This window comes from Hemibagrus wyckioides, linkage group LG26 (assembly GCF_019097595.1).
Source record: "Hemibagrus wyckioides isolate EC202008001 linkage group LG26, SWU_Hwy_1.0, whole genome shotgun sequence".
NCBI lineage: Eukaryota > Metazoa > Chordata > Actinopteri > Siluriformes > Bagridae > Hemibagrus > Hemibagrus wyckioides.
The window spans coordinates 17,262,037-17,286,897 of record NC_080735.1 but is presented as its reverse complement, the minus strand read 5'-3'; the positions used below and the strand labels follow the sequence as shown (position 1 = coordinate 17,286,897).

Genomic DNA, 24,861 nt, shown 5'->3' with positions numbered 1-24,861 from the left:
TGCACTGGTGTGGTAAGTCTTGATTCTTTTACACAGGGACATGTTTATTGCCCCTGTCTGTGGGGGAACAAGAGCACATTGCACCCTGGGGCAAACATGAAAATTCGGTTGGTTACCCATCATGCAACAGTCAAAGATTTTCTAAAAACAGCAATTACTATTACATACACGGCATCACATAACAGTACATAACTATACTCATTAAATTATTATAGCGTAGAATCACCTGCATTAATCCCACCATTCAATTACTATAGGGTGAAAACAAATCCACCACTATTTCCCAGCATGATTAGAGTTTGTACAGGAAACGAGGGATATAAAAGAATCACTGAATCAAAAAGAATCACTGACTCGATTCATTTCAGTGGGTGACTCAACGAAACCCGAGTCTTTAATAAGAATCGTTTTCACCACCACAAGTTAGAAGCTAACTAAACCCGGGCGACGGGTCACGTGGCTGCAGCTGAGAGACACGTTGTATTCACGCGCCTTTTCTGCACACACTCTCATGCACACACTCTTTCTCCCTGTCTCGCGCACACACACACGCACACACACGGCAACACTGTAATTCGCTTCAAACATGAAGCTATTCATTTTAACTGCTGCGTTTTTGCATTGCGTGTGTGCATCTCCTCTCTTTACAGAAAAAGGTAGGACATGAGCTTTCCTTCTTTAAACTTTCTCATTTACTTTCGTTTTTGTTTTGTTTTGGTTAAAAACCCTAATTTCTTCTTTTAAGCATGCTATAAACGATAAGACAGCTTTACAGCACGAACTGTGTAGCTTTAGAGATTTGACTTCATGCCTAATAATAATAATAATAATAATAATAATATATAATAATAATCTGTTCCTCTTTGCCCCCTGGGTTGTGACTTCTTCACTGCTGCAGAGGAGTATGTCTTCAAAACATGGATGTCTGAGGTAATAAAAAACTCGATCCTTTTATAAAACAAAACCCGAGATGAACTTCTTTTCTTCCAGCTATTACTTTACCCAAACAAGGAAGTGAAACTGTGCACTGTATGTAGAAATTCCCCTCCACCATGAAAACAACAGCCAACCACCTTTCCTGTTTTTTCTTTCCATCATGCTGATGATCTACAGCACGGTAAACAGTACGACCTGGATGAGTATTACCACCGGCTGCAGATCTTCACCGAGAACAAGAAGAAAATTGACACACACAATGCTGGAAATCACAAGTTCAGAAGTGAGTCTGAGAGATAAGTCGAGCGATGCATGGTGATCATGTGGGCTCATGATATGCTAAATATAACACACGCACACGCACACACACACACAGATTTACATAGACGGATTCTGGTTTCAAGCTGTAGTTCCTCAGAATAAAAAAACACCGGTCAACAGAACTGTCCTACACTGTACTTTGCACCCTGGCCTTTTCTACAGGTCATACTTCACACCGGACAGCCTGCGCTCGAAAAGACTGAAGAAGTCACCATCGTCTTAAAGATTAGGTTCTGTGAAGAGGGAAAATTTTATGAAGAGCCTTGAATAGAATAGTTAAAATAATTGAATTAAAAAAAAACACAAACAAACCTTGTTTCTAATAGAAATATGTTGTTGGTAGTGATTAGTGATTAGTCGATGGGAAGAGTGGTGATTAGCTGGGACCTGTGGTGATTGGTTTGTTGGGAAAATGGTGATTAGTGATTGGTCAGCGGGAACACAGGTGATTAATGATTGGTCAGTGGGAATAGTGGTGATTTGTGATTGGGAACAGAGGTGATTAGTGATTGGTCAGTGGGAACAATAGTGATTAGTGATTGGGAACAGTGGTGATTAGTGATTGGTCATTGGGAACAGTGGTGATTAGCGATTGGTCATTGGGAACAGTGGTGATTAGTGACTGGTCATCGGGAATAGTGGTGATTAGTTGGGACTTATGGTGATTGGTTTATTGGGAGAAGTGGTGATTAGTGATTGGTCGATACGAACAGTGGTGATCAGTGATTAGTTGGAACTAATGGTGATTGGTTGATGGGAAAAATGGTGATTAGTGATTGGTCAGAGGGAACAATGGTGATTAGTAATTGGTCAATGGGAACAGTGGTGATCAGTGATTAGTTGCGACTAATGGTGAATGGTTGATGGGGAAAATAGTGATTAGTGATTGGTCAATGATAACAGTGTTGATCAGTGATTAGTTGTTGGAACTTATGGTGATTGGTCAATGGGAGACATGGTGATTAGGGATTGGTTGAGTGGAACAATGGCGATCAGGGATTAGTGTGGACTACTGGTGATTGATAGGAAAATAGTGATTAGTGATTGGTCAATAGGAACAATGGTTGGTCAGTGAGTAGATGTTGAAACTTATGGTGATTAGTTAATGGGGAAAATGATGATTAGTGATTGGTCGATGGGAACAGTGGTGATTACTGATTAGTTGGGACTCATGGTGGTTGGTTGATAGGAAAATGGTGACTAGTGATTGGCCAGTGGGAACAGTGGTGATTAGTAATTGGTTGGGACTAATGGTGATTGGCCAATAAAAAAATGGTGATTAGTGATTGGTCAATGATAACAATGTTAATCAGTGATTAGTTGTTGGAACTTATGGAGATTGGTCAATCCTAAGTAATGCAGAGCTAAGATAAATACCAAAAATGAAGCCTTATATGGATGATTTAATTTGTTTTTTATTTAATCTATGATGGTGGTTCTAAACACCAATCCCCCAGTAATACACCAGCAATGTGTACAAATTTATTTAAATGTCTGTGGAAGTTGTTACTAAAATTAAAAATAACAATTCATAAAAAATGAATAATGTCAAAGCAGATACAAGGTTTCCACTTTACACCTTTTTATACTTTTAAGTAATATTTTGGTCTCAGACGTGTTCAGGTTTGACGTTAGACGCTTCAGAAATGCAAACCTTGATCTTTCAGGAGAAATCTGGAGTGTTTGGCTGTAAAAAAGTAAATCTGTCATTTATTTTATGATCCAGTGGGACTGAACCAGTTCTCAGATATGACCTTTGCTGAATTCAAGAAATTCTACCTCCTCAAGGAGCCTCAGGTATCATGTGATTTCTTTGTGACACACAGCGTTTACTCTTAACATCTGAATCTTCTGGTCTTTATATTAAACATGTGTTTTGTCCAACATGGCAGGAGTGCAACGCTACCAAAGGGAATCACGTTCGAGGTGCTGCCTTGTACCCAGACTCCATTGACTGGAGAAAGAAAGGAAACTATGTCTCTGAAGTAAAAAATCAGGTACCTTAAATAAAAAATCTACTCTGAACAACTTTATAATTAACATGTAGACCTTCAAGGCATCCAGGACGTCTCTTCTCTTTGTGATCTGTTTACACTTTCTCTCCTACATTACACACCATTCTGTTCACCTGGCCACTTTAGGGCTAAGGATGCGGCGGCGCTTTAGTCCTTTCCTCCACACTCTGTTCAGATCAATTCTTCCGTAGATTTCATGCTAACTCATCAATCGGCACCATCACTCGTCATCTCGTAGGTCGTGAACTAGCAGAGTGCAGTCTCGGAGCTGAATAGCTGCATTGCGTTCTGGGACTTTTATCTATATTGTGTCAATTCTTTATTATTTGTTAGATGGATTTTCCATCATTATGACATGTGAGGAGCAAAGCTCTTGTGATATTGTTAACGTTAACCTTAATGTGTCAGATATGTTGTGTATATTAATGGTTAAGATGTTGATCAGAAGGTTGTGAGGTAAAATCCTGGGAAGTATCGCAATATCATGTGCAACATCATATCATGTGCAATATCGTCTTAATTCTCTAGCACCTTTTGTGTACATTTTATATACATTTAGCATATATATATATATATATATATATATATATATATATATATATATATATATATATATTACGATATGATAGAATCTAATCTAATATAATGCAATATATTATGATATGATGGAATCTGATATAATGTAATGTAATGTAATAGAATAGAATAGAATAGAATCTAATATAATATTTAATTTATATTTTTTTTCCTGTATAATCTCAAGCAGTCTCTGGCAAAAAAAAGTCCTTTGGGATTAATAATGTTCTATCTTATCTTATCTTATCTTATCTTATCTTATCTTATCTTATCTTATCTTATCTTATCTTATCTTATCTTATCTTATCTTATCTTATCTTATCTTATCTTATCTTATCTTATCTCAACAGCTCAGTTATATAAACATGAGATAAATGTAAGTTGCTCTGGATGAAGGCGTCTTCATCGATAAGGTTCAGCGTGAGCGTAGAACACAATAGTGATCAATAATCATCACCAAACTCACTAAACATGTCACATGACAGACACTGTACCTTCGCCTGCATTGTCTCGAGTGCCTGTAGTGAAATGAATCAGATTTTCTCTGATGAATCAGACGTGGATGTGATCACACTGGCGATCAGACGTTCTGACTGGAAACTGAATGCTCTGACCCTCTCTTTCAGGGTGGTTGTGGAAGCTGCTGGACTTTCTCTACCACAGGCTGCCTGGAGTCCGTCACGGCCATCGCCACGGGGAAACTCCCTTTACTGGTAAGATCCCTTTACTGACCAGGATCCTGACCAGTGCTTTCACAGAGCGTGTACTGGTTGCATGAGCACTGAATTAACTGGCCATTTAGCATCTATCTATCTATCTATCTATCTATCTATCTATCTATCTATCTATCTATCTATCTATCTATCTCTCTCTCTCTCTCTCTCTCTCTCTCTCTCTCTCTAGTCAGAACAGCAGTTGGTGGATTGCGCTGGTGCGTTCAATAACCACGGCTGTAACGGGTGAGTGAGTAAAGCAGGTCAAACCTCTTTTCAAGTCTATATTAAATGAAGCCTACTGCAGCATCTCTACTCTGTCTGATGCGTCCTTTAGAATTTGTTGTTCTGCGTTTTATTTTCCGTCCGGTTTTTGGCGGGAGATGATTTGTTGAGAGCGAAGAGCGAGATTTTCCTGCTGAATAAAAAGTACACACAGATATAATCACCTGTGTCATGTTTACTGGCCGCTTACAACCTGATCCTGTCAGACTCGCGAGTCAGGAGTAAAAGCTACATTCAGACAGTTTTGTTGTTGTCGATGTTTTATTTCCTCATTCGGGTTCGTATTTAAATCGTACTTCCTTTTGTGTTTCAGTGGACTTCCCAGTCAAGCCTTTGAGTACATCATGTACAACAAAGGGCTTATGACAGAGGAAGACTATCCCTATGTCGGGCGAGTGAGTAAACACACACACACACATATTTAAGCAGCCCTAGGAAAAAAGGAGGACGTTTTTGACTCATTGACACTAGAGATACACTGTAAAGTGCACAGAGGAAAGAGTTATTTCTGTTTAGCAATTTATTTTGTAATTATATTGCACCGTTATATTCCTCTTTTATTTTTCAGTGTCGTAGGCGAGAAATGAAATGTGTGGAATTACAGCCAAGAAACCTAACTCAAGGGTTAGAGAGAAATTTTGATCATTTTATTTAATCTGCCAAAACAAATCCAAAACGTGAAGCTAAGTCGTAACTTGTAAACAGGATGCTAACTCGTAACTTGAAATCATCTAATAAAGCAGAACAACATCTCTAGAGCAAAATCCAACATACAGACTCCAGGAAGCAAGGTGAGGTTAAAAACATACACAACCAAAAATTACAGAAGAGCAAATACTTGTAAACAAAAGGCTTGGGAAGTCAGACAATCGCACGCTAAAGCTGCGTCTCTATGTGCTCTAGCGGCTAGTGTACCGGACGTACGAGCCGTCTCCCAGTCATAGCTTGACGCAGCTTAAGTGGCTTTAGCATTTAGAACCCGCTGAATTTAAAAAATGTTTGAAAGACGTCTCGTGTCGTCGTCCATCTTGAAACCGTTTCTAACTTGGCGTGAGCGTAGCTGGTAGCTCCGCCCCTCTTCTGCTACGTAAGCAAAGCAGCAAGAGTCGAGTCTGATGAAGTGTCCAGCATTCCAAAGGTCAATACGTATAAGTTCATCATCGGGGTTCTTGAAGTGCTCTTGTTGGAGCGTGAACACACCTCACACTATTTATACCACACCTAGTGTAGAACAGTGGGTAAATACTCGATTTTGGTTGAAGCGTTACTATGGAAACAGTCACTGTGAGAGTGTGAAGCGAGTGTGTACAGGGTGAGGGAGTGACTGGGAACAGGTTTGTCTGATTATTATGGGGTGAGTAGGAATGTGATGATGATGGAGCGAGGCTGTGATGTGGTCAGGTGGAAATCCGGCGTTGGCGTGACTCTAACACGATATATTTTCCATAGCATTCAACAGGAATGTTATCTACAATTGATATACTAGATATATTGTCTACGTATTTTGGTGTCTTTTAGTAGCACAACATGTTTCGAGTTCGTGTTGCTGTTAATCTGATGCAGAATATTTTTTTTATTTAGTTATTTTTAAAGAATTTCAGCACATTTTTAAATCATGATTGGGGGATTAAAATGATTGAAAAGAAGCCGGAGAAACACGTTTGGTTTGTCTTAACAGGCGAGAAGAAACAGACAGGTGTGTATGACATGGATGATATCCATGTGGTATTTTTCTTTAAATTCATTTCCGATTAAATTCAGTGAAAGGGAAGTGAAATGAAGAAGAAAAAACCACCCCATTACAGCAGGTTTTATCTTCATGAGGAAACGAGCACGTTCTCGACCTTAACATCCATCAAAGACTGTAATAAACTATATAATAACTTGTATTCTTGTGTAATAAACTATTTTAACTCCGACCTGCTCACAGGATGGACAGTGTAAGTTCGACCCCAAGCTTGCTGCTGTCTTTGTGAAGGATGTGGTGAACATCACAAAAGTAAGTGACCCCTTACCTTGGTGTAGTAACAGAACTGAGTGAAAGAAAAGAAGGAGATTTTGCTGCTAAGAGTCTGTGATGTTTGTGTCAGTATGACGAGATGGGCATCGTGGACGCCGTGGCCAGGCTCAACCCGGTCAGCATCGCTTTCGAGGTCATCTCGGATTTCATGCACTACAAAGACGGAGTGTACACCAGGTGAGGAGCTTGAGTCGTCTGTATTAAAATAATAATAATAATAATAATAATAATAATAATAATAATAATAATTTAAAACGATCTGATCTTTAAAATGATCGATGATAAATCAGATCATAACATAATAAAACAAGGGATGACATTCAGCACTTCAGGAACAGCTGCTCATTCATGCAATTAGATAGATAGATAGATAGATAGATAGATAGATAGATAGATAGATAGATAGATAGATAGATAGATAGACAGACAGACAGAGATAAAGGTAGATAGCTAGACAGATAGAGAGATAGATAGACAGACTGACAGACAGAGATAGAGGTAGATAGATGGAGAGAGAGACAGATGGGTAGATAGACAGACAGACAGACAGATAGATAGATAGATAGATAGATAGATAGATAGATAGATAGATAGATAGATAGATAGATAGATAGAGATAAAGGTAGATAGCTAGACAGATAGAGAGATAGATAGATAGACAGACTGGCAGACAGACAGACAGTGATAGAGGTAGATAGATGGAGAGAGAGATAGATGGGTAGACAGACAGACAGACAGACAGACAGACAGACAGACAGACAGACAGACAGACAGATAGATAGATAGATAGATAGATAGATAGATAGATAGATAGATAGATAGATAGATAGATAGATAGATAGATAGATAGATAGATAGATATTCATCCCACTGGCTCCAGCAGTATCCACAAGCACATGTTGAAAAACCGAGCCACCGTTTAATCATTTTCAAGAAATTTTTCTGTGGTTTAAAAAATAAACAGGATTAAAACACTTCAGAATTTAAATTAGATTTATAATTTATGGCTCAGATACATAATCAAAAACACAACCTTTTTTTTCCCGTAGCTGTCTGTGTTAGAAAATAATCTAATAGAGTAATAAAAGGGGCTCAATTCTTATAAAATTATTAGTTTTTTTAAAATATTTTTTTAATATTATTTATTAAATAAAATTAAAATAAAATTAAGTAATAATGAATAAGATAAAAGATCAAATACAGTAAGGTACAATTGAATTTAGCTGTGTGAAAATGGAAAATGAAATTAAGTGGAAGATAAATTAAAAAAAAAAATAGATAGATAGATAGATAGATAGATATAGGTATGTATGTATATATAGATAGATAGATATAGATATAGATATAAATATAAAAATATGATATAATAAATATAAATATTTGTATGTAAAAATACACAAGAAATTCTGAATAAAAAATAATTAAAATAAATTTTAAAAACTGAGATCAGATGGGACGATATCAGAAAATCGTTATCTTCATGGAGATAAAACTAGCTCCTCTTTTTCTCACTATTTTTGAATATTTTTCTTTAACACCATCAGGGTGATGATTTCTTACACGGTAGCGATGCTTCTTCTAAAAAGGCACCACTGTAACTCTTAACGCTCGTATTTTCGCAGCACTGTATGTCAGAACACTACAGACACGGTGAATCACGCCGTGCTCGCTGTGGGTTACGCCGAGGAGAACGGCACCCCCTACTGGATCGTGAAGAACTCTTGGGGCCCCACCTGGGGCATTGACGGGTACGATGACCTGGGCATGCCTTAAATACTTACACTCTTAAAAATACCCCGATATGTGCACCATGCATGACATGTAAACATTACGTCCTCCTTCCTGTCTTCCTGCAGATATTTCTACATCGAGCGAGGGAAGAACATGTGCGGTCTTGCTGCTTGTGCTTCATATCCTTTGATTTGAACTATTAGGACTGAAAACTGAAAGTCATCTGAAATCCTACCATCAAATACACACCATGAGAAAGCCACGATATTCACTATGGCTTTAGATTATTTTGTTTGTGTGTGTTAATCAGGAATAAGACACATTTGCTGCATTTATTTAAAAAAAAAATCATTTTACCTCTTGGTATTGACATTAATTACACTCGTGATTTTCTTTTTAACACTTTAATCAAAGCTTCTGAATGTTCTAGATCTTTTTGAATGGGCGACAGCTGATTTGAATAAAATAATACTAAAAAATAAAATATTCTGTTTTCACTGAATCTCATTTTACCCTGTTTTGTTGACGCTTTTACATCTTAATGAAATCATAATTTGCTGTAAATGATGATGGTGTTCTTTTGCACTTGGGAAAAAAAGAAATGTTAAAAATAACATTATATTTTTATTTTATTACACTATATTGCCAAAAGTTTTGGGACGTTTGCCTTTACATGCACATGAATGTAATATGGAGTTGTCCCACCCTTTGTAGCTATAACAGCTTCAACTCTTCTGGGAAGGCTTTCCACAAGGTTTAGGAGTGTGTTTATGGGAATTTTTGACCATTCCTCTAGAAGCGTATTTGTGAGGTCAGGCACTGATGTTGGACGAGAAGGTCTGGCTCACAGTCTCCGCTCTAATTCATCCCAAAGGTGTTCTATGGGGTTGAGGTCAGGACTCTGTGCAGGCCAGTCAAGTTCCTCCACACCAAACTCACTCATCCATGTCCTTATGGACCTTGCTTTGGTCACTGGTGTGCAGTCATATTGGAACAGGAAGGGGTCATCCCCAAACTGTTCCCACAAAGAGCATGAAATTGTCCAAAATGTCCTGGAATGAAGCTGAAGCTCAACCCCTGAAAAACAACACCTGAACTCAATAACTTGGAGGGGTGTCCCAAACTTTTGGCAATATAGTGTATAAAGAGGAACTGTAATGCAAAAATGGCATGACACTGAAGAAGACTTGTTTATTGCTTATTAAAAATATCAAATATCGAATTGTTTTCTTTGAAACAGCAGGAATGAGGGCCGATAGAGAAGAATAACATTTTATTTTTTGACATTTTCCAGTCTGCTATTTTTTTTATGCAATTTGGAGAAGTTTACTGGATGAACACAGACTCAAATTCTGGACAAACTTGCTATCAGTGCTATCAGTCTTTCATCAAAAGCAGAAGTAGATGTTCACCTGGTGGTGATGAAGAACGAGTGGAACTCTCATTAACCATTTTACCAGTTCACTGCTGATCCAGTCTCACTTTCACTAACAGAACTGGACTTATGGGAGATTTTCAATCAGTGTAAAGTAATGAATGATGTTCAGTCTGATCTAAAACGAGTCTGTCGGCTTTCAGTGTGTTTTAGACGCGTGTTTTTCCCTCTGTTGGAGAACCTTACACAGAATTTTACTGGTTGAAGATAAAATCTGAGCTGCTTTTTAGATGGACAAGCACTCGGAGAACACAACAACAACAGGAGCAAACTCTATTCTTTGGTTTCTAAAAGATAGGAAAAAGAGTTAAGGTGGAAATCTACAGAGATTCTTAGTAGACTGGGTGTCATTTAAGTATCCATAAGCTGATCATCCAGCCTCAGTGTCATAGCGCTGAAGATGGACATCTTCCTCTGCTACTTCTTCTGCCATGATGTTTTTTAGAGGCTGAATGAAGTGGGTTAAATTCACATCTCATCATCTTTAATATCTAACCCTCAACCTCGATACTACACTCATTATTACACACTGTTCATTAACAGCACAAGAAGAATTCTCCAAAACTTAGTGAGAGACGATCGTGAAGAAAAGAAGGAACCACTGACTCCGTCTGCTGAAGAGTTTAAAGTCGTGATGCAGCTTAAAAACCTTTTTTTTTTTTTCAATCGAATTTTATTAGTAGAGCGCTTTTAACAATGGACCTTGTCTCAAAGCAGCTTTACAGAACATAAGAAAAGTAGTCCAAGATTAATGTGAGACAAAATCATCCCTGATGAGCAAGACTGAGGCGACTGTGGCAAATTTATAGAGCATCATAATGTAATAGTGATTCAAAAGGCTGAAAATTTTTTTTAAGTGACAATAATTCTTTCTGATAAAGTTTTAACAACACTAAACAATATCATTCTGGAAATATTTACAAATTAACACTTCAGTGTCTTTCCAAAACCCCCCAGTAATCATTTTGGTAAAAGCGAATAAACTTTACAGAATGCAAAAAAAAGACAAGTGAAATAAAATATGTGAAAAAATTCAACGTTAAAGTACTCAAAGTTCTCAAAATAGACCAGAAAGAAAGCTTATTTAATATAAAGGACGGTTAAATAAACAGTGTTTCGAGCCGTGTTCAATAACATCAAATCCCCCAAACCGTTACTGTACAATAAAATAAAACATATTTAAAACATTACAAGTATTTTGTATGTTAATGAGACAGGAGGAGGGCAGAAAATCACATGACACTTTCGCGCATCCTAATTAGCTTACCACAATAATGACATGTTCTCATATTAACGTTGAAACGTACCCGTTTTTAGTGAATTCTAGTGAGTTCCAGTTGAGAAGGTTTCCCGGCTGAAACTGTCCGCCGGATGTATAATACGCAATCTGAGCCGGAGACAGAACTTTCTGCCTTGATTCCTTTTCATGAGCTTGGGGTTCCGTTGACCCACGAAGCACAGATTGAATTCTAGACATTCGGTTCATCCTGTAAACCCAAAAAAGTGCCTTCTACACCCAAAATGTTTAAAATGTACACCCCTCGCTTATGGACGCCCTTATCTAGAGCGAAATACACAAGTGCTTTCAAGTCAAATACATCAACACTGGTCACAGATTTAGAATGCCATCAGCTTAAAACTTTACTGGAATGAATTATACTATATTGTAAGGATATATAAATACATAAAACAAATAGAGAAAATAAGAGCTAGTTTAAGTGTTTCAGAGAGAAGTAGGTCTTCACCCCTCATTTGAAGATGAAGCCAGTGACTCACCTGTTGGAACATCTAAGGAGAAGTTCATTCCACCATCTCGGTACCAGAACAGAGATGAAAAATATCTAGTCTAACATTTTAACCACTGAGCTACCACTGCCCCAAAACATGGGCTTGTCCATGATACGAACTTCTAGTACTCCCAACTCTTCCAAGCTCCTGCTCACGATTCCACTGACCCACAGCTGAATGAGTCCTAGGTAGTCCTGACTGAATTCCAGACACTGGCTTTTACCTTCAAAACTCAGCAGCATGTCCTAAAACGTACAACACAGCGTGACGCAATCGTAAAGAAGATCTTCTTCATCTCAGGATGAACTTTGGACTGAACAATTATGAAGATCTAACCAATGCCAACAATATTTTTTTTCTTTTCTGAAACAGAATGAACTTCCATTCTAAATGATATAAAGATGTCATTTAGGCAAAAGTTGTCATTCAGCCACAGTCATTCAGCCACAGACCTTAAGTCTCTTCGTTTCTCTAATCGTGTCTCACTATGGATGCTAATTACATATGGCACTGACTTTCTACTGTATGGCTTTTGTTTTCCTCTTCCTGTTATTGTTGTAATAAAACTTTAACATTATCAGATTGGACTTTAAACTGTTTTTGTGACCTTGAGCTATATAGATCGTGCCGCAAGATAAGATAAGATAAGATAAGATAAACCTTTCATTATTATATTATATTTTATTATATATATATATATATATATATTATGTCATTATTATATCTATATATTATTATAGTGTTCCCTTTAGTCTGTTTATTACCAATTCCTTATAAAGAACAGTCTCAGAATCAAGATACATGTTTAAGTCAACTGGAAGTGAAGTAAAAAAAAAAGGGAACCAGTCAAACTAAAAAAACCCAAAAAACCCAACAAGAAGCCCATAAGTGTGTTTAAACTTGCTTCTTAAATGATTAGGATAATTTACATTCCTGCAGAGAACAAGAATAGGGAACTGTTTCAGAGACTCAGAACCTAATCACCTTAGACTAGACCCTATTCATCTAAATTTATTCACAAAGACTAATTAATGGTAGAAGTGTTAGATCCCAACATGAACGAGAACCCTCCTCAGAATACTAATTACTCACGTGACACGCCGCTTGTTTTCCCACGGACATAAATACCCCACGCACCCATTGTTTAACGCGAAGTATCGTCCTCACATGACTTACCGAGCATGTTGTTTTGCTATTATTGTGTATAATTCCTGCCTGTTTTCCATGACTGATTCTTGCCTTGTCTCTGATAGTGATTCCCGTGTATGACCCTGCCTGTTTCCCTGCCTGCACGCTTTGTTTTGTGCTTTCGGTTTTGTTTTCTCCTATCAGTGTTTTTTCCGGTTTTGACTCAAACTTGTTTTCTGACTACGATTTAGCCTGTGTGTTTATAAATAAAGATCCGTGCATGGATTTGACTCTTGCAGCCTCCGGCTCATCCTTACAGGATACTTTGCCTAAGTGCGCGGTGCCAAGCGTCTCAACCCCCATCAGGCTCGCTGGGCCCTCTTCTTCACCCGCTTCCACTTCTCCGTCACCTACCGTCCAGGTTCCAAGAGCGGCAAAGTTGACGTGCTGTCCCGCCAAATGGAAGTCAAAAACTCACAGTGTCAGTCTGATCCCATCCTACCATTCTCTGTCATCCTGGCTCCCATACAATGGAACTTTATGGAGGAAATCAGAAGAGCTCAAGGGTCTGTTTTAGCCTCCCTTATAATTCTCTTGTTGTCATCACTATTTCTTCTTCTTCTTCCTATTCTTTGGGCTTTTCCCTTCAGGGGTCTCCACAGCGAATCATCTCTCTCCACCTATCCCTATCTTCTGCATCCTCAACACTTGCACCTACTAGCTTCATATCCTCATTTATTCCATCCATATACCTCCTCTTTGGCCTTCCTCTTTGCCTTCTGTCTGGCAGCTCCATGTCCAACATTCTCCTACCAATATACTCACTCTCCCTCCTCTGAACATGTCCAAACCATCTTAATCTGGCCTCCCTAACTTTGCCCCCAAACGTCCAACATAAGCTGTCTCTCTGATGTCCTCGTTCCTAATCCTGTCCAATCGTGTCCCTCCCAAAGAGAACCTCAACATCTTCAGTTCTGCTACCTCCAGCTCTGACTCCTGTCTCTTCCTCACTGACACTGCGTCTAAACCATACAGCATGGCCGGTCTCACCACCGTCTTGTACACCTTCCCCTTGATGCACATCACCCTTATTCTTAAAGATCATTTCTTCTCCATTCCTCAGGTATCTTCTCACTTTTTAAAACCCTGTTAAACATACTAGTGAAAAATTCCACTGCTGCCTCTCCAAACACTTCCAGACCTCCACCGGGATGTTGTCAGGACCAACTGCCTTTTCACTTTTCATCCTCTTCAAAGCCTTCCTGACTTCATCCTTTCTAATCTTATTTACTTTCTGTTCCACAGAGTTCACCACTTGTACTCTTTGTTCCCTCTCATTTTCCTCATTGATCAGCTCTTCAAAGTTCTCCTTCCATCTTCTCTGTACACTCTCCTCACTTGTGAGCACCTTTCCATCTCTATCCTTAATAAGTCTAACTTGCTGCACATCCTTCCCATCTCGATCCCTCTGCCTAGCTAACCTGTACAAGTCCTTCTGTCCGTCTCTAGTGTCTAACCTAGTGTACAACTCATCATACGCCTTCTGCTTGGCCTTAGACACCTCCCTCTTCACTCTGCACTGTAACTCCTTGTATTCCTGTCTATTCTCTTCAGTCCTGTCCATGTCCCACTTCTTGGCTAACCTCTTCCTCTGAATACTATCCTGAACTTCCTCATTCCACCACCAAGTCTCCTTATCTTCTTTTCTCCTTCCAGATGACACACCCAGCACCTTTCTTCCTGTCTCCCTGATCACATCTGCTGTAGTTTCTCAGTCATCTGGTAGCACTACTTGACCATCCAGAGTCTGTCTCAACCTCTGTCTAAATTCCTCACAACATTCCTCCTTTTTCAGCTTCCACCACTTGGTTTACTTCTCTATCTCGATCTTTGACCTCTTCTTCTTACAGACTTTCATAATTTTTCAAATTTTCATGTTTTCGTTTTTGTGAATAAATTTAGATGACTAGGGAATAGTCTAAGGTGATTAAGTTCTGTGTCTCTGAAACAGTGCACTATTCTTGTTCTCTACAGGAATGTAAATTATCCTAATCAGATAAGAAGCATCTTTAAACACACTCATGGGCTTGTTGTTGGGTTTTTTTTTTAGTTTGGCTGGTTGTTTTTTTTTAATTTCATTTCCAGTTGACTTATAAAAACGTATCTTTATATCTTTCTAAGGAATTAGTCATAAACTGACTAAATGGAACTCTATGGCACGATCTGTACAGCTCAAGGTCACAAAAACAGTTTAAAGTCCAATCAAAAGCAAAATATTGTTGTCATTGTTTAGAACTTTCAGTTAAAGTGTTGACCGGTCAGTCCAATGTTCATCATGTGGCTCTCTGTCCTGAGATGAAGAAGATCTTCACAATTACTTCACGGTGTGTTGTACATGTTCGGACAGGCTGCTGGGTTTCAGTCTGGAATTCAGGTTTTAGGTTTCTGTTAGTGTTTAGGTTTCTGTTAGTGTTGTCATGTCTTCGTTATTAGTTTAGTTTCCCCATTTCTTGTGTTTATGTTAATAAAGCAGTGCCTTTTGAATCCTGCGTATGGGTCTACTCCATGGCGTACGGACACTCACAGTGACCACGGAGGTCCGGGTTCGCACCCCACACGGGGTAGGGGCTCCCGGACGTGACACTTACCTCTTCCTGAAACACTTCAACTAGCTCTTATTTTCTCTATTTGTTTTATGTATTTATATATCCTTAAAATCTGTTATAATTCCTCCCAATAAAGTTTTAGGCTGATGGTATCCTAAGTCTGTGACCTACTGGTCTGTGACCAGTGTTGATGTATTTACTAATAGAGACACTTGAAAGCACTTTTGTACGTCGCTCTAGATAAGGGCGTCTTCCAAATGCCAGAAATGTAAAGAAGATGCATCCCAGCATTACCAATCAATGATGCATCCCAGCATTCCCAGCAACTGCTGAAGGCTTGAGACGGTGCATCCTGTGTCTGGGTCCTATAGGAGATGGGATTCTCTTTAACCAGCCATCAATCCCTTAACCAGTAACATAAAACCTGTTTAACTTAGAGATGGTTGTGAAGTCCAGTCCAGGGCTGAAGTAATGTTATGTCACTTCCTGAGAATTGTTGTCATGTTTCTCCACTCCTCAAATTTAGCTGCATTGTAATTTCTGTAAATTTGTTCATGACACACTTTATAACTTGCTAGCTTGTACATGTTTGTTTTTATTATTTTGTGCTTTTGTCCTTGATTTTTGTTTATTGAACAGCACCCAATAAAGCCATTCAACAACTATGTGCTTCTTTAAATGAGGAAACATTGTTGATGCAGGGTGTATAATATATAATATCTGACTGACGAAACCTGGTAAAATAATAACTGGAAAAATAAAGAATTCAAATGTTATCTTAATTACGGTTCAAAGTCACAAGAGCCACGAAAAATAGTACAAAGTACAGTCTATTCAAGCTACATTTAGGTTAAATAATAACTGTGACTATTTAAAACAAATCCTATAAATACAGAACACCTTCATGAATCCTGTATGAATCCTGCAGACAGACTGATACGTCGATCAGAAGTCGATTAGAGAAATGGAGAGACTCGTGGTCTTACTCTCATTGTTTCTCCTCACCACAGCTGAAAGACAAGGTTTGTCTGTCGCTTTGCATTACTGAGAATATGAATGGATCGTGTTTAATGTATTGTTTACGATTTTTTTATTTCCAATGTAAAGATCTTTCAGGTAAAATGTTCACGTTTCCTGTGGAGTCCAATACTCATCACGTGCTCCTGAGTCCTGAGCTGAATAAGATCATGTTCACCGTGAGCGTATGTCTGCGTTCCTTCTCCGACATCTCCAGAGCTCAGAGCCTTTTCTCACTTTCTCTACCATCGGCGGACAACGGATTTTTAATTTACAAGTTGAAGCAAGGGGTGTACATTTTAAACATTTTGGGTGTAGAAGGCACTTTTTGGGGTTTACAGGAAGAACCGAATGTCTGGAATTCGATCTGCGCTACCTTGGATGCTACCACAGGGCTCTCTCAGCTGTGGGTCAACGGAATCCCGAGCTCACGAAAAGGAATCAAGGCAGGAAGCTCTTTAATGGGAATTCCAAAAATCATCTTGGGTCAAGAGCAAGATTCCTACGGTGGAAAGTTTGACACCGCGCAGTCATTTGTAGGGATGCTGACCGATGTGCACATGTGGGACTCTGTTCTGTCTCCGGCTCAGATTGCATATTATACATCCGGCAGACAGTTTCAGCCGGGAAACGTTCTCAACTGGAACTCACTAGAATTCACTAAAAACGGGTACGTGGTTGTGGAAAGCAAGGAAACGTCTTATAAAGTCGGTTTTTAGGATCAAGATTCAGATGCATGCTAACAAGTCATAAATACTCCATAATTTAAAGTAATATACATTCTGACAAATGATAGGCTAATTAATTAGTTTTTATAGTCAGATGTGAGGTGAGGGTCAGGACATAAAAAGTCATTTCCATGTGTAAGTTTAATATAAAACAATAACACAAACACCTAAAAAGAAACAAGCTCATTTATTTGAATATCCCACCTTATGAATGTAAATATATTCAGGTCACATGACCGTAAAAGCACGTGGCCTAGCAAAGACAACATAGATAACATTTCCCAAGAAAGCACAAACATGGTGTATAAAAGTTTGATACTCAGTTCGATAGTTGAAAAACAATAAAATCAATACACAAACAAAGCTAGTGGCTCGATGGAAATTTAAATTGGATTCGAGCTCATAGGTGATATATACGGCAGAGCGTTAGGGGATATCAATAAGCATTGAAAACCTGTCCAGCCCGTTACAGGCCGAAGCCGCACGCCTCTTTTTCACTGAATCTCACGTTTCTACTCAATATGAGAACACATTGTTATTGTGGTATGCTAATGAGGACACGCGGAAGTGTCACGTGACTTTCTGCCCTCGTTAGTCTCATTAGTATACAAAAAAAACTTGTAATTTTTTAAATTCTGCTTTATTTTATTGTACAGTTTGGGGGATTTGATGTTATTGAACACGGCTCTAATCAGTGTTTATTTACCCATCCTTTACATTAAATAAGCTTTCTTTCTGCTCTATTTTGAGAACTTATATTACTTTAAAGTTGAATTTTTTCACATACTGTATTGTCTTTTTTTTTTACATTCTGTAAAGTTTATTTGCTTTTACCAAAATGATTACTGAGGGTTTTTTTTGGAAAGACGCTGAAGTGTTACTTTGTAAATATTTACAGAATGATATTGTTTAGTGTTGTTAAAAAAGAATTATTGTCACTTAATTTCTAAAGAAGAAAGTTTGTTCGGTCTTTTGAATCACTATTACGTTAAGACGTTCTATAAATTTGCCACAGTCACCTCAGTCTTGCTCGTCAGGGATGATTTTGTCTCACATTAATCTTGGACTATTTTTCTTATGTTCTGTAAAGCTGCTTTGAGACAATGTCCATTGTTAAAAGCACTCTACTAATAAAATTCAATTGAAAAAAAAAAAAGATTTTTAAGCTGCACCACGACTTTAAACTCTTCAGCAGATGGAGTCAGTGGTTTCATTCTTTTCTTTACGATCGACTCTCGAAGAATTCTTCTTGTGCCGTTAATGAACAGTGTATAATAATGAGGGTAGTATCAAGGTTGAGGGTTAGATATTAAAGATGATGAGATGTGAATTTAACCCACTTCATTCAGCCTCTAAAAAATATAATAATAATAATAAAAAAAAATAAATAAATAATAATAATAATAATAATAATAATTCATTTTATTTATAAAGCACTTTACATTTACAGGCAAATCTCAAAGTGCGACACATGTAAATTAAAAACAAAATAAAAGAGTAATGCACCCCCATTAGTAAGCTTTCCTGAACAGAAAAGTCTTTAACTATTTTTTAAAACAGTCCACAGTCTGTGGTGCCCGCAAGTTCTCAGACAGTGCATTCCTGAGAAGGCTCGATCCCCCATTGTGTAAAGTTTTGTCCTGGGGGGGCAGGGACAGTGGGTATTTGTGGAGCGAAGGTGTCTTGTTGTAGATTGTGGAGTACGGAGTTCTTTAAGATAGAGTGGGGCATTTCCATGGATGCGCTGGTGGGTGAGTAGACAGAGTTTGTATTCAATACAGAGGTGGATGGGGAGCCAGTGGAGTGTCTGAAGGGTTGGAGTAATGTGCTCATATTTCCGCACCCTCATAAGGATCCTGGAAGCACTATTTTGAATGTGTTGGAAATTTTGCCAGAGATCCCAATGAGGAGTGCATTACAATAGTCAAGCCTGGAGGGGACAAAGGCGTGGACCAACCTTTCAGCATCACAGAGGGAAAGGGAGGGGAGGAGTTTGGCTATGTTTCTGAGATGAAAAAATGCAGTTTTACAGAGTTAGTGGACATGAGATTCAAATGACAATTGGTTATTAACAGAATTGGAGAGAGTAATGGTGTGGCCAGAAAAGGAGATACAGGTAATGGGGGAGGAACAAAGCTGGTAGGGGTGCTAATTAGAAGGGCTTCAGTTTTAGTGCAATTCAGTTGAAGGAATTTTTCTGACATCCACACCGTAATCTCCTCCAGGCAACAAGTGAGACTTAATGGAAACAACAGAGAGGTCGGGTTTAATCTCACATAGAGCTGAGTATCATTGGCATAGCAATGGACTCCATGCCTGTCAATGACGTGGCCTTATAGGAATATGTAGATGCTGAAAAGTGAGTTTGATGAGGTAATAGCAACAGGTAGACCCAGGCTCATCACATCTCACTCAGGGATTTGCCAAAATAGACCAATGGGTAAGTAGATGTATGATTATCTGGGCCTGAATGTTTTTCTTTTACATGTTGTCGTTTTATTTTTGTTTCATTTATTTGACTAGTAAGGCTGATAAAAACAAATATACTTAATGTAAACTATGCTTTTGTGGTCCATTTTGGCAAATCCCTGAGTGTGATGTGATAGCCTGGGTCTACCTGTTGCTTTTATCGCATCAAACTCACTTGTACCACCTGCTGGTGAAGCAGACAAGCAGCAGGTGTCAATTATGCGTCAATGTTCGAGTTCTCTTCCTGCGATACCCGGATGTAGAATGTTGAATTTCTTGGCGAATTTGGATCAGTGAATTTGTTGAAGTGAAATAATGTGCACCGAAATGTCCTGTCAATTATTAAAGGTTGTATTTTAAAAATCTGAATATTTAATATTGAAATTTTAAACAATTTTGTGTCTCCACTTGAAAAAATCACAGCTTAATTATGCAACCATGTTGAATTGCAGAACCTTAAAATGCAAACACTGTTTTTTTTTTTTTTTTCAGTTTCTGCTATTCAGCACATTTTTTTTTGCCTCAAATACTTTTGTCGCTATTTTTTCTTCCGGACAACTCCATATTACAGTCATGGGCATGTAAAGGCAGACGTCAATATAGTGTATTTTTAACATTTCTTTTTTTTCCCCCAAGTGCAAAAAAACACCATCATCGTTTATCATTTCATTAAGATATGAACCGTCAGCAAAACAGTGTGAAATGAGATTCGGCGTGATTCACCGTGTCTGTAGTCTTCTGACATACAGTGCTGTGAAAATACCAGCGTTAAGAGTTACAGTGGTGCCTTTTTAGAAGAAGCAGGGTTTTTAAAGTGCTCTTGTTGGAGCGTGAACACACTATACCACACAGCAGAACAGAACAGTGGTTAAATACTCGATTTCGGACGTAGCTTAAGCGTTACTATGGAAACAGTCACTGTGAGAGTGTGAAGCGAGTGTGTGCAGGGTGAGGGAGTGACTGGGAACAGGTTTGTCTGATTATTATGGGGTGTGTAGGAGCGTGGTGATGAAGGAGCGAGGTGTTTGTAGGCTGTGATGTGGTCAGGTGGAAATCCGGCGTTGGCGTGACTCTAACACGATATATTTTCCATAGCATCTAATTTTGGTGTCATTTACAGATTCGTAACACAACATGGTCCGATTTCTTGTTGCTTCTCAATTCAGTAGTTATTTTGATACAGAATTTTTTTTTTACTTACTTATTTTTAAAGAATTTAAGCACATTTTTAAATCATAAGGAGGATTTAAATGGAGTCGGAGCGACACGTTTCTTTTTGTCTTAACAGTCAAGAAGAAACAGACACCTGTATGACATGGATGAGCTTCATGTGATCTTTTTCTTTAAATTCATTTCAGATTGAATTCAGTGTTTACTAAATAAAAAGAGGGAGGAGGGAAAAAAAAATCACACCATTCCAGCAGTTTGCGTCTATTGGGTTTTACGGAACAAAACACACAACATTAATATGGTAGAGTTATAGATTAGTTCTGACAATTGGGGCAGCGTGGTGGCTTAGTGGTTAGCGCTGTTGCCTCACAGCAAGAAGGTCCTGGGTCTGAATCCCGGGAACAGGCAGGGGCCTTTCTGTGTGGAGTTTGCATGTTCTCCCCGTGCCTGCTTGGGTTTACTCCGGGTACTCCGGTTTCCTCCCACAGTCCAAAAAACATGTACATCTCAAAATAGAGCAGAAAGAAAGCTTTAATGTAAAGGTCAAGTAAATAAACAATGTTTTGAGCCGTGTTCAATAACATCAAATAGTACAATACAATAAAGCAGAATTTAAAAAAAAAAAAACCATCCAAGTATGCTAATGAGACAGGAGAAGGGCAGAAAGTCACGTGACACTTCCGCGTGTCCTCATTAGCATACCACAATAACAATGTGTTCTCATATTGAGTTGAAACGTGAGAAAAAATGTACAGATTCGGTGAAAAAGAGACGTGCGGCTTCGGCCTGTAACGGGCTGGACAGGTTTTCAATGCTAAATGATATCCCCTAACGCTCTGCCGTATATATCGCCTATGAGCTTGAATCCAATTAAAAAAATGTTTCAAATAATAATGTTTATCCATCGAGCCACTAGCTTTGTTTGTGTATTGATTTTATTGTTTTTCAACTATCTAACTGAGTATCAAACTTTTATACACCATGTTTGTGCTTTCTTGGGAAATGTTATCTATGTTGTCTTTGCTAGGCCATGTGCTTTTACGGTCATGTGCCCTGAATATATTTACATTCATAAGGCGGGATATTCAAATAAATGAGCTTGTTTCTTTTTAGGTGTTTGTGTTATTGTTTTATATTAAACTTACACATGGAAATGACTTTTTATGTCCTGACCCTCACCTAAAAAAACTAATGAATTAGATGATGAATCATTTGATTTTTCAATGGGATTTTTCAACGTATGTAACTTCAAATTATGGAGTATTTATGACTTGTTAGCATGCATCCGAATCTTGATCCTAAAAACCGACTTTATAAGACGTTTCCTTGCTTTCCACAACCACGTACCCGTTTTTAGTGAATTCTAGTGAGTTCCAGTTGAGAACGTTTCCCGGCTGAAACTGTCCGCCGGATGTATAATACGCAATCTGAGCCGGAGACAGAACAGAGTCCCACATGTGCACATCGGTCAGCATCCCTACAAATGACTGCGCGGTGTCAAACTTTCCACCGTAGGAATCTTGCTCTTGACCCAAGATGATTTTTGGAATTCCCATTAAAGAGCTTCCTGCCTTGATTCCTTTTCGTGAGCTCGGGATTCCGTTGACCCACAGCTGAGAGAGCCCTGTGGTAGCATCCCAGGTAGCGCAGATCGAATTCCAGACATTCGGTTCATCCTGTAAACCCCAAAAAGTGTTTGTTGCACCTAATATGTACAATTCGTACAGCGCTTTCTTCGACTTGTAAATTAAAAATCCGTTGTCCGCCGATGGTAGAGAAAGTGAGAAAAGGCTCTGAGCTCTGGAGATGTCGGAGAAGGAACGCAGACATACGCTCACGGTGAACATGATCTTATTCAGCTCAGGACTCAGGAGCACGTGATGAGTATTGGACTCCACAGGAAACGTGAACATTTTACCTGAAAGATCTTTACATTGGAAATAAAAAAAATCGTAAACAATACATTAAACACGATCCATTCATATTCTCAGTAATGCGAAGCGACAGACAAACCTTGTCTTTCAGCTGTGGTGAGGAGAAACAATGAGAGTAAGACCACGAGTCTCTCCATTTCTCTAATCGACTTCTGATCGACGTATCAGTCTGTCTGCAGGATTCATACAGGATTCATGAAGGTGTTCTGTATTTATAGGATTTGTTTTAAATAGTCACAGTTATTAATTAACCTTAATGTAGTTTGAATAGACTGTACTTTGTACTATTTTTCACGGCTCTTGTGACTTTGAACCGTAATAAAGATAACATTTGAATTCTTTTATTTGTCTAAGTCGCACCTTACAGGACTTAAAGGACACTTTTAATAATTAATGACCACTGCAGACCGGGAACACCCCCACAAGAGCTGCAGTTTTGGAGATGCTCTGATCCAGTCGTCTATCCGCCATCACAATTCTGCCCTTCGTCAAACTCACTCAAATCCTTACTCTTGTCCATTTTTCCTGCTTCTAACACATCAACTTTGAGGACAAAATGTTCACTTGCTGCCTCTAATATATCCCACCCACTAACAGGTGCCATGATGAGGAAATCATCAGTGTTATTCACTTCACCTCTCACTGCTCAGAATGTTATGCCTGATCGGTGTCAATTGTAAAGCGTGTCATAAAGGAATTTACAAAAAAATTACAAGCTAAATTTGAGGACAGGATAAAACATGACAACACTTGAATCCTCAGGAAGTGACATAAGATTTCTTCAGCACTGGACTGGACTTCACAACCAACTCCAAGTTAAATTATGTTACAGATTAAGGGATTAATGGCCGGTTAGAGAGAATCCCATGGTCCCAGGTCTCAGCCCATCAGCTCTTCAACCAGCTCTGTACTTGAATGGACAATGATGGAGATTTGCTTCTATCCCTGTGTCTGAATTTCATCAACAGATCCTAGCTGTGTGAGGATTCAGCAGGTCAGAAAGGCTTTTCTGGACACAGATCTTGGTGGCCCAAAACAATTTACATTCATCTTATTTGTACATCTGAGCAGTTGAAGACTAAAATCTTTGCTTGAGAGTCCAGCAGTGGCAGATTGGTAATACTGGGATTTGCTGGGAATGCTGGAAATGCTGGGATGCGTCTTCTTTACATTTCTGGCATTTGGAAGACGCCCTAATCGAGAGCGACGTACAAAAGTACTTTTGAAGTCTCTATCATTCAATACATCAACACTGGTCACAGACCAGTAGGTCACAGACTTAGGATGCCATCAGTATAAAACTTTTTCGGGATGAATTATAACAGTTTTTAAAGATATATAAATACATAAATGAGCTAGTTTAAGTGTTTCAGGAAGAGGTAGGCCTTCATCTGTCATTTGAAGATGAAGCCAGTAACTCACCTGTTGGAACATCTAAGGAGAAGTTCATTCCACCACCTCGGTACCAGAACAGAGATGAAAAATATCTAGTCTAACATTTTAACTGAGCTACCACTGCCCCAAAACATAGGCTTGTCCACGATACGAACCCAGAACTTCTAGTACTCCCAACTCTTCCAAGCGCGGTTCTACTGACCCACAGCTGAATGAGTCCTAGGTAGTCCTGACTGAATTCCAGACTGAAACTCAGCAGCCTGTCCTAACACGTACAACACACCGTGAAGTAATTGTGAAGAAGATCTTCTTCAGTGAGGAGATCTCAAGGCTTTTTATTTCTCTAATTGTGTCTCACTATGGATGCTAATTACATATGGCACTGACTTTCTACTGTATGGCTTTTGTTTTCCTCTTCCTGTTATTGTTGTAATGAAACTTGAACATTATCAGATGGGACTTTAAACAGTTTTTCTGACCTTGAGCTGTATAGATCATGCCGTAGTGTTCCGTTTAGTCTGTTTATGACCAATTCCTTATAAAGAACAGTCTCAGGATCAAGATACTTGTTTACAAGTCAGCTGGAAGTGAAAA

General features: G+C 38.7%; 3 protein-coding genes across 5 annotated transcripts; 2 read left to right on the top strand and 1 right to left on the bottom strand.

The window, feature by feature from the left end:
- The first annotated feature begins 439 nt into the window (after window positions 1-439).
- ctsh (cathepsin H) lies at window positions 440-9,099 on the top strand. Its single transcript, XM_058380148.1, has 12 exons — window positions 440-656; window positions 899-930; window positions 1,114-1,219; window positions 2,984-3,054; window positions 3,150-3,254; window positions 4,475-4,561; window positions 4,752-4,807; window positions 5,160-5,241; window positions 6,777-6,845; window positions 6,937-7,043; window positions 8,489-8,614; window positions 8,723-9,099. Exons 1-12 carry the CDS (start codon window positions 587-589, stop codon window positions 8,790-8,792), a joined length of 981 nt encoding a protein of 326 aa, XP_058236131.1. The 5' UTR covers window positions 440-586; the 3' UTR covers window positions 8,793-9,099.
- A 7,327-nt stretch (window positions 9,100-16,426) lies between these two features.
- On the top strand, window positions 16,427-18,424 carry LOC131346621 (serum amyloid P-component-like). The gene is made up of 2 exons (XM_058380151.1): window positions 16,427-16,576; window positions 16,662-18,424. The coding sequence occupies exons 1-2, from the start codon at window positions 16,519-16,521 to the stop codon at window positions 17,288-17,290; spliced, it is 687 nt and encodes a 228-aa protein (XP_058236134.1). The 5' UTR covers window positions 16,427-16,518; the 3' UTR covers window positions 17,291-18,424.
- A 3,747-nt stretch (window positions 18,425-22,171) lies between these two features.
- On the bottom strand, window positions 22,172-24,599 carry LOC131346623 (serum amyloid P-component-like). 3 transcript variants are annotated; one of them, XM_058380153.1, is made up of 3 exons: window positions 24,295-24,599; window positions 22,952-23,045; window positions 22,189-22,865 (listed from the first exon to the last, which is right to left on the bottom strand). In XM_058380153.1, exons 2-3 carry the CDS (start codon window positions 23,007-23,009, stop codon window positions 22,237-22,239), a joined length of 687 nt encoding a protein of 228 aa, XP_058236136.1. In that variant the 5' UTR covers window positions 23,010-23,045; window positions 24,295-24,599; the 3' UTR covers window positions 22,189-22,236. The 3 variants fall into 3 exon arrangements, with proteins under 3 accessions (XP_058236137.1, XP_058236136.1, XP_058236135.1); XM_058380152.1 differs by having other exon boundaries at window positions 22,190-22,865; window positions 22,952-23,078; window positions 24,295-24,596; XM_058380154.1 differs by lacking the exon at window positions 24,295-24,599 and having other exon boundaries at window positions 22,172-22,865; window positions 22,952-23,012.
- Between the last annotated feature and the right edge of the window lie 262 nt (window positions 24,600-24,861).

What these genes read in the sequence shown, in the direction of transcription:
- ctsh (XM_058380148.1), top strand. Translation starts at nt 587, where the DNA reads ATGAAGCTATTCATTTTAACTGCTGCGTTTTTGCATTGCGTGTGTGCA. An exon ending in TCTCTGAAGTAAAAAATCAG is followed by an intron (nt 3,255 to 4,474) that starts GTACCTTAAATA and finishes CCTCTCTTTCAG; the next exon opens with GGTGGTTGTGGAAGCTGCTG. An exon ending in AATAACCACGGCTGTAACGG is followed by an intron (nt 4,808 to 5,159) that starts GTGAGTGAGTAA and finishes TTTGTGTTTCAG; the next exon opens with TGGACTTCCCAGTCAAGCCT.
- LOC131346621 (XM_058380151.1), top strand. Translation starts at nt 16,519, where the DNA reads ATGGAGAGACTCGTGGTCTTACTCTCATTGTTTCTCCTCACCACAGCT. An exon ending in CACCACAGCTGAAAGACAAG is followed by an intron (nt 16,577 to 16,661) that starts GTTTGTCTGTCG and finishes TCCAATGTAAAG; the next exon opens with ATCTTTCAGGTAAAATGTTC.
- LOC131346623 (XM_058380153.1), bottom strand. Translation starts at nt 23,009, where the DNA reads ATGGAGAGACTCGTGGTCTTACTCTCATTGTTTCTCCTCACCACAGCT. An exon ending in CACCACAGCTGAAAGACAAG is followed by an intron (nt 22,866 to 22,951) that starts GTTTGTCTGTCG and finishes TCCAATGTAAAG; the next exon opens with ATCTTTCAGGTAAAATGTTC.